Genomic DNA, 9,466 nt, shown 5'->3' on the forward strand with positions numbered 1-9,466 from the left:
GCCCAACGCGGGGCTCGAACTCACGGACCGCGAGATCGTGACCTGGCTGAAGTCGGACGCTTAACCGACTGCGCCACCCAGGCGCCCCGAGCCTAGACCTTTCTTGCCCAGTGGTAACAAGGAGCCACTCCTCTTGGTGGCTAATGGAGGTTAAGTGGAGAATCTTTACTTCTATCTCCACCTGGCTATAAAGAGACATGCTGCTCACCTGCTCTTTGGCCAGAATGATGCCAGAGAAAGCAGGTAACACAGAAGGCTTAGTTAAGATCCAGAGTCTCAAAACATAATATAAAAATGTCCAGGTTTCATTTGAAAAGCACTCATCACACCAAGAGCCAGGAAAATCTCAAATTGAACACCAAAACAGGAAATCCATAAATGTTAATGCAAAGATGACAAAGATGTGAGAATTATCTGACAAAAATTTTTAAAGCAGCCATCACAAAAATGCTTCAATGAGTAATTAAAAACACAGTTGAAACAAAAGAAAAAAATAGGAAGCTTTAGTAAATAAGTAGAAAAATGAAGAAGAACCAAAATGAAATTTAAAACTGAAAATTACAATAACTGAAATAGAAACTCAGTAGAGGGGCTCAAGAGCAAAATGGAGGAACAGAGGAAAGAACCAGCAGATATGATGATAGAAAATATCCAGTCTGATTAATAGAGGGGTAAATGGACTGGAAAAACAAACAAACAAACAAACAAACAAACAAACAGTAACATGTGAACCTACAACAAAAGACCTAACTTTCCTGTCATTGGTGTCCTGGAAGGAGAGGGAAAAAAAAGGGTGAAAACACCCTGGAATAAATAATGCCTGAAAACAAAGAAATATAGCTCAAAATCTGGCAAGAGATATAAACCTACAGATTCAAGAAGCTGACTGAATCCCAATAGGTTAAACCCAAAGAAATCCACACCAAGACACATCGTAATTAAACTTCTGAATATTAGAGCCCCCATTTTTTTTTTTAAATCTCAAAAAAAGCAAGAGAAAAATGACATCTTATGTACAGGATAAAACAGTATGAATGCCAGCAGATTTCTCACTAGAAACCACAGGGGCCAGAAGTAGCATAACATTTTCAAGCACTGACCAAAAATAGCTGTTAACCCCAAATCCCATACCCTGTGAAAATATCTTTCAGGAATGAAGGGAAAAGTCAAGAAATTCTCAGGAAAAGGAATACTAAGAGAATTTACTGCCAGCAGAGTGCCTCTAAAAAAAGTTAAAGGAATTTCTGTAAATAGAAAATGACAAAAGAAAAAACCTTGGAACATCAGGATGGAAGGAAGAATGGGTAAATACAATAGGCTTTCCTTATCCTCTTGAGTTTTAGAATAGAATCATGTTTGATTGTTGAAGCAAAATTTATACCATTGTATGAGGTGGATCTAAATGTACACAGAGAATATAAATAATAAACTCACATAAACAGAGAAGAGTAAGGGAAGTAAAGGAAGGTAACGTTTCCATATTTATAGCCTGTTGTCTCTAAATCTCTTTGAGTGTACACTCTTATTAATAAAAATATTTCTGGGGCGCCTGGGTGGCTCAGTCGGTTGAGCGCCAACTTCGGCTCAGGTCACAATCTCGCGGTCCGTGAGTTCGAGCCCCGCATCGGGCCCCTGTGCTGACAGCTCAGAGCCCGGAGCCTGTTTCAGATTCTGTGTCTCCCTCTCGCTGACCCTACCCCGTTCATGCTCTGTCTCTCTCTGTCTCAAAAATAAATAAATAAACGTTAAAAAAAAAAAAATTAAAAAAAAAATATTTCTGAGAATATATCTTGAATCCACGTATATTTACAAATCATGAAGATTTAATTACCGTTGAGGTAGTCTCAGAGGGCTAACTTAACCAAAATCAAATATGTAGCCCTAAACTTGGATTACAGAAAACACAAGGATAGAGGAGCAAGTAAAAGTATTCCACAAACAAGTGATAAATACTAGACAACTGGATTGGCCTCCAATGTCATTCAAAACAAAACAGAAAAAAAAAAAAAAAGAAAAAACAAAAAGAGTGGGGTCCTGGTCTAGGTGAAAAGACAATTAAGAGGGGTGTCTGGCTGGCTCAGTCAGAGAAGCGTGTGACTCTTGATCTCAGGGTCATAAGTTCCAGCCCCACGTTGGGTGTAGATATCACTTTATTAAAAAAAAAAAAAAAAAAAAAAGAGAAATAGCTAAACGCAAATGTGCCAGCCCTGGTTGGATGACACTTCAGAAACAAAAGCAGCTGCAAAATCTATTCTGGGGAACAAGTGAAATTTGAATATGGGTTGAATATTAGAGGACACCGTTAATTGCTTACATACAATAATGGTATTGCATTTATAGAGGAGAATGATCTTAGAAGATGCGTTTTTTTGTTTTTGTTTTTTAACATTTATTTATTTTTGAGAGACAGAGCATGAGCAGGGGAGGGGCAGAGAGAGAGAGAGAGACACAGAATCCGAAGCAGGCTCCAAGCTGTCAGCACAGAGCCAGATGCGGGGCTCGAACTAACAAACCACGAGTTCATGACCTGACCGGAAGTCAGATGCTTAACCGACTGAGCCACCCAGGTGCCCTGAAGATGCGTTTTAAAGTCTATTTATTTAGGGGCATCTGGGTGGCTCAGTCAGTTAAACATCCAACTCTTGATTTCAGCTAAGGTCATGATCTCACAGTTTGTGGGATCGAGCCCCTCATTGGGTTCTTTGCTGACAGTGTGCAGCCTGCTTTGGATTCTCTTTCTCCCTCTTTTTCTGCCCCTCCCCTGCTCGCATACATGCATGCTCGCTCTCTCTCTCTCTCAAAATAAATAAACACTTTAAAAAGTAGATAAAGCTTATTTATTTTGAGAGAGAGAATGCATGTGCCTGGGGGCGGTGGGGGACAGAGAGAGAAGGAAAGAGACAGAATTCCAAGCAGACTCCACACTGTCAGCACAGAGCCCAATGAGGGCTTGAACCAACAACCTGCAAGATCATGACTTGAGCTGAAATCAAAAGCCAGATGTTTAAATGACCAAGCAACTTAGGTCCCCCTGCAACTTATTCTCAAATGATTAAGCAAAAGAAAAAAATATACATATATATACATATATATATATAAAAGAAGGCAAATGTGGCAAAATGTGACAAATGGGCAAAATTGCTGAATCTATATGAAAGGTATACGGGCATTCATTGTACCATCCTTTCAACTGTTGTATACATCAAAAATTTTTTTTAAATAAAAAGTCGGTGGGAAATTATGCATGTTACACATGCATAATTATGCATGTGAATATCATAGAAAGCATTCACAAACTCAGATTCTAAATAGACGCATTAAACATGTCAATGGAGGCTCTGACATGTTCTGACATCTCATCAAGACCAACGACATTCTCTTTACTGACAAACCCTCCCGTCAGTTCTAGCCTGCCTGTTCTTCCCTCAGAGCCCTCGTGTCTGGGGACACTGCACTGGATGTACCTTCTAGGGATATTCTTGGTTCTTTCCTTCCTCATTCAGGTCAAGTGTCCATAGCCACCTTCATAAAAGCAGCCCATTCCCTGTCCAGCCCCTTACCTTGCTTTATTTTTCCTGATATGACACAGCTCTCCACCTGAAACCATCCTTGACCTGTGCTCATTCCTGATGCATCCCCACTGGAAAAGAAGCTTTGTGAAGACAGGAATTTGTTCTCTCCCAGAGACACCAGGGCCTTACTGACACCTGGCACAGAGTAGGTGCTGAAATATATTAGTCAGGATGGAGAATTCTAAGACTCTTATCTGCAGAACGTGAATGTTTCCAAAGAAAATCCCCCAGATACTGATATTTGGAGCCTGATGAAAAGCAGTTGGTTAATAGTTAAAAGAATGCTACAACAAAAAGGAGCTTTAGATAACAAAAAAAGAGCTGTTAGAAATCAAAGATTAGAAGATAAAGACCAGATGTTGGCCAGAGAGTGGAACAGATAAAGAGCTAGACAAGATGAAAGAGAATCTAAGAATGTATCCGAGGTCTCTGATCAGACTACCCAAAACTCTAGAGAAAGGATGGCTCAAAGGCAGGGAAGGTAAGGAGAAAACACTCCCAGGACACACCCCTCAGATGGACAGAGTGTACTGAATGTCCCCAAAATGGCTCAAAAGAGCTCTGCTAAAGCACCTTATTGGGAAATGTCAGGCCAAGGATGAAACATTCCAGAGGCAAATTTCAGCATGGACACCCAGGACTGGGAATCAGAGGGCATCAGCTTCTTCCACAACACTGAACACTAGAATAAAACATGGCCCTATTAGAGGAACAACCACCTCCCACCTTTAATTTTCCATGTAGCAGAAGCCACCAGTGTTGGGCAGGCCACTTCTGTTGGCCAGGCCCCAGATCGGGTAAGCATCTCAGACCCAAGACTCACGAGGCTCAAACAACTCTAATCTTTGCACACAAGATGCTTCCCCTGGAATCACCACTGGAGACTGAGCCTGGCTGAGGGCCATAGATCCATGTCGTTCCTTCATGATGACTGCAGAGAATCCGGAGGGGAGTGGGGAAGGGAGAGGATGTTTATGCTATTTATCGTTTCTCTGTATTGCTGCCTTTTTTTTTTTTAATGTTTATTTACTTTGAGAGAGAGAGAGAGAGAGAGAGCATGAGCGAGCATATGAGCAGGGGAAGGGTAGAGAGAGGGAGAGAGAATCCCAAGCAGGCTCTGTACTGTCAGCGCAGAGCCCAACACGGGGCTTGAACCCACAAACTGCAACCCCACGACCTGAGCTGAAATCAAGAGTTGGATGTTTAACTGACTGAGCCACCCAGGTGCCACTTTCTGTATTGCTCAGCAAAGAGCTGAGCTATCCTAAGTTTCATTTCATCTGATGAAATTCTACTGTACAGACAAGGATGCCAAAGCTCAGAGAAGTTCGGTAGCCCGCCTGAAGCCATGCAGCCAGGGGATAGCAGAGTCCAGGGTCAATACCGGTGCCTGCTGAATCCCAGCCACCCCTGGACCCCGAAGGCTCCAGCCTGAGCTCTGACCTCTGGGAACGACGTTACTCAAGACTGTGGTGAGGCCAAAACCCACCTCTTCTAACCGTGTGCGCTTCACAGAAGGCTCTGACCCATTGTCACTTTCATTTCCTGAATGCTCTTCACCTTCTTCTTCATCCCTGAAGATATCATCATAGGCAGGAACTTCGAGATCATCATCTTGTTTAATGAGTAGTTTGATCTAAGATTAAAACAAAAACCAATCAAGGCTCTCTTCTCTCATTGACAGAAAACTCTCCATTACATGTTTTCTCTTACAGAATCTTATTTCCCAATGAGCTGACTCATTAAGGTTTCTTTACAAAGAGCCACTTGAGAATTTCAGACTTCTCAAACATTTTCTTGCTTTCATTTCCTCTCAGAGGCATTGGAGTTGCACCACACGATATGCAAAAATTCCAAAAATTAAAAAACTATCCAGTCATGTAAGTCTGGGGAAAAGACTCCCTCTCATGCCACACTCCAAGCAAACAAAATGAACACCCCACAACTTGGACTCTGAGAGAAGACAGGGAGGTGTGCGACCCCTAAGGGAGTAAAACTGCTGTCTCTAAAAGCAGTTCCAGGCTGACTTCACTTAGAGTGGTCCTTCACATGAGAAAATCAGGGCCAACACTTTGATAACATGGGTGGGATCAACTCAGAGAATGGTTAGGTGGCTGTCCTGTGCCAGACTCCATGTTTGCTGCTGGGGGTTCAAAGAGGAAGCACAGCATGGCCATGTTAGGCTAACAGTGGTCTCTTACACTATTGTCTTGTTGGTCCTCACACTACCCTTTGGATGGGCAGGGCAGGCCCTAGCCCCACTTGTAGGGCTAACGCCTCTAGATCCCCTGGTATTCAATGACACCAGGCTGGGCCTCAGCTCCCAGGGCAGGCTCAGTGCAGGGTTCTGGTCCCTACACTTTCTAGGCTAAGTGAATTCCAAAATGCATTCTGAGCGCCTCCAAGGCTTACTTAGGTGCTATGTTTCTCACCACAGATAAGCAAGACCAGATTCTTGCCCTCAGGCTGGTCTAACTCTTGTAGGAGAGGTGGATACATGCCTTGCTTAGAACATCAGGTGCGATGTTGCCCATGGCATAAAAGGTACAGACAAAGGATAGAACTTGGGGAAGACATGGGCCCCAAAGGCCTAGTTACCTGGGTGTCATTATAGACATTCACGACATTAACTGGCCTGTGGGTGTCACACACAAAAAATATGGCATCTTCATCAGGCTGAAGGATATCCAATAGGTCTACATTAGCTCCACAGTTTATGAGAATAAAATAATGGAACTGAAAAAAAGAGAGAGACATTGGGAAGTAAGTGCCTTGAGTAGATCCTTTACCTTCAGCATATTAGGTCTCTGAGTCCTTCTGCTGAGACATATCAAGCCCCTGACACCAGTGAGGCCCTGATGGCAAGGGGCTTTACACAGCTGGCCTGTGTGAAGTGCTTTAATATACTACATATGCCATTTCATTTCCATGATGACACCTTGAGATAGGCCCCATGGGCAGCCCTGTGGCTGTCTCTGCTTCACCAAGGAGCACATGGAGGTTCAGCATGACTGAGTCTCATGCACAGGGTCAAGAAGTTGATGAGGAGCATAACAAGACTTCAAATGCATAAATGGGCCTCTGCAGGGGTACCTGGGTGGCTCAGTCAGTTAAGCATTTGACTTCTATGTCTCTCTCTCTGCCCCTCCCCGACTCACGCTCTCTCTCTCTCAAAAATAGACATTAAAAAATAATAATAATATGGGGCATCTAGGTGACTTCGGCTCAGGTCATGATCTCACTGTTGGTGAGTTTGAGCCCCGTGTCAGGCTCTGTGCTGACAGCTCAGAGCCTGGAGCCTACTTCGGATTCTGTGTCTCCCTCTCTCTGCCCTCCCCTGCTCATGCTCTGTCTCTCTGAAAAATAAATAAGCATTAAAAAAATTTTTTTGGGGCGCCTGGGTGGCGCAGTCGGTTAAGCGTCCGACTTCAGCCAGGTCACGATCTCGTGGTCCGTGAGTTCGAGCCCCGCGTCGGGCTCTGGGCTGATGGCTCAGAGCCTGGAGCCTGTTTCCGATTCTGTGTCTCCCTCTCTCTCTGCCCCTCCCCTGTTCATGCTCTGTCTCTCTCTGTCCCAAAAATAAATAAACGTTGAAAAAAAAAAAATTTAAAAAAAAAATTTTTTTTAATAAGTAAATAAATGGGCCTTTGAAGATCTCAGTCACTCTACTGTGTTGCCTCTCTGTACTGACAGTGTCGTACAGGTTTAAATTTGTAACAAGTCTCGGGCACCCCATGCTTAATAAGCATCTAAATATAATTTTAAGTCTTACTATATCCTATCTCTATAGAGAACCTTTTGCTTATAAATATCAGGTTGGTACAGGTAGCTCCTTCCGTGATGACAGGAGCTCCAGGCAAGGATTATCTCTGGACAGTCCTAAATGTTGCCACAGACTCCAGAGACCCTCTTCCCTACTCCAGTCCCATCCAGTGGGATCTAAAATGTCCCATCTCTCAGCATAACCCCATGCAGAGGTGGTAAGAGTCCTGGCCTCTACTGTTTAAATTGCAAAGGGAGAAGATATGTTCCTGGATTACCAGTTGGAACTGGGATACTTTCTCTTGGAAAGATAATGTAAAATAGCCACCTTATCTAACATAATTTTAACTAGGCCATATCAAAATCAAACTGCTAAACTCTAAGCACCTTACAATGAAATGTCTGCAACACAAATTCAAAGTTAGACGGTGTCCACATTCACTATCTTTTTCGGTTATCAATTCTGTCTCTACAACTTGAGAGTAAGTCACTCTGCATATATCTCATTTTTTCCTTCCATATTGGCTAATGTAGTTGATACTTAAACATACAAGCAACCTATTGAGGACCTAGAAAGAATGCTAGTGTTAAATTGCAACTGAATAAAAAAAAAAAAAAAAAAGACTAATGACTCTTAAAATGCTTCTATCATACCTGTTCTTTATGCTCAAGAAATGCAGTTTCAAGTTCTTGCCACCCAGAAACCGGAACCAGCGTATACTGCACGTGATCACACTGGAACAGAGCCTGAGAGAGATCATTTCCAAAAGTTATCATATTTAGGACGTCTGTAATTTACTTTGAAATGCACTTAAAAAAAAATAAGGTTGAGAAACGAATGACCTGTGATAAGTTTAGTAAAATGTTAATGGAAGAAACTAGGTGATGGAAATATGAGTGTTGACTATATCATTCTGTGAACTTTAATGAATTTTTGAAAATCACCAAAGGAAAACATCGAGGGTGGGGGAGGCTTATTTTATTTCTAGGTCTTCAGAGAAGTAGTTCCTGACCCAACAGCCTGATCAAAGGTCATGTAAAAATTGCACCATATTCAAAACCGAACCAATGATCTTCCCTAATAGAGAAAAGAATCCTGTATTTCCTGTATTGCTTATGACACCACTGTGCCCTCAGTTGTCACAGACTCCTCTGAAACCCCACATTTGAGAAGCCACTCCAGGTCTAACGGTCTCTCCAACGCAACCATTTTTCAGCCAGGTTATTGCAAAAATACTAACTGCCTTTTGCCGCATCCTTCTCTAACCCACCCAATACTCTTGCCAGAGAGGCGACCTCTAAAAGTCCCTCTCCCCAGATTTCAGTTGCTCCAGCACCTTACCCTAGCCTGCACTCTCTCCTGGCGGGTGGGGAGAAGAGCGGTTCCCTATGCGATCCTCACCTCCTGCGCCGACTCCCAGCCCATCCTGCACTCCTAAACTCTTCCCAGGGCCCCGCCTGCTCCCTCACCCTTTGGCCCTGGCCCTTCCCTCCCAAAGTACGCAAGGCTCACCTGAAGAATCTTGCAAGCGCACAGAGCGTCCACGTCCGAGGCCACAAAGAGAAGGACCCTCTGTCAGGAAAAGAGAGGGCCAGTTGAACGCAGAGAACAGAACTCGGGCCCCTCGTGCCCTCCCAGGGCCGCTCCCCCGGATCCTCCCCCCCCCCCCCCCCACAAGGCCACAAGATGTAAGAAAAAGGGTCACCTGGTTTTGAACCACCTCGTAGAACTCCTTGCGGAAATCGGACACAAACATGGCCACGGCGGCCGGACACCCAGAGCTAGCGCTGAGGATCCAAGAGCTCCGGCGGCGGTCAAGACTCCCGCCAAACAGGGACTCTTCCGATTAGCCCAGAAGCCAACCAATACCTACTTAGTTCTCAGCTTTTCCCTCTTCCCGATTGGGCCATATTGGAGGCGGGCCTAGCGCTCCGCCAACCGGGCTGGAAATGTTAGGCCCGCTCCTAAAGGAGCGTCATCCACAAACAAGACGCAAACAATGTTGCCCACTTCAGTTCTGACTCCCTTTTACCCACAAATCCGACGTTTGGTGGACATCTTTAGTTTGGGAAGAGAAGCCTATTGCCTCCCACTGGGCCCTCCAGGAAAAGGAAATCACGCCATAAATTCA

The 9,466-nt window shown here is 44.0% G+C and overlaps 1 protein-coding gene across 1 annotated transcript in view; it reads right to left on the reverse strand.

Moving 5' to 3' along the window:
- Positions 1 to 9,435, reverse strand: part of CDC45 (cell division cycle 45) — a 34,119-nt gene extending 24,684 nt beyond the window's left edge. Inside the window, exons 1-5 of the mRNA XM_043558091.1 lie at positions 9,041 to 9,435; positions 8,848 to 8,907; positions 7,989 to 8,081; positions 6,171 to 6,308; positions 5,062 to 5,208 (exon numbers count right to left, since the gene is read on the reverse strand). Coding sequence (XP_043414026.1) covers positions 5,062 to 5,208; positions 6,171 to 6,308; positions 7,989 to 8,081; positions 8,848 to 8,907; positions 9,041 to 9,091 — 489 coding nt within the window. The 5' untranslated portion in view covers positions 9,092 to 9,435. The remainder of the gene's footprint in view (positions 1 to 5,061; positions 5,209 to 6,170; positions 6,309 to 7,988; positions 8,082 to 8,847; positions 8,908 to 9,040) is intronic.
- Positions 9,436 to 9,466: the final 31 nt, after the last annotated feature.

This window comes from Prionailurus bengalensis, chromosome D3 (assembly GCF_016509475.1).
Source record: "Prionailurus bengalensis isolate Pbe53 chromosome D3, Fcat_Pben_1.1_paternal_pri, whole genome shotgun sequence".
NCBI classification, from domain to species: Eukaryota; Metazoa; Chordata; class Mammalia; order Carnivora; family Felidae; genus Prionailurus; species Prionailurus bengalensis.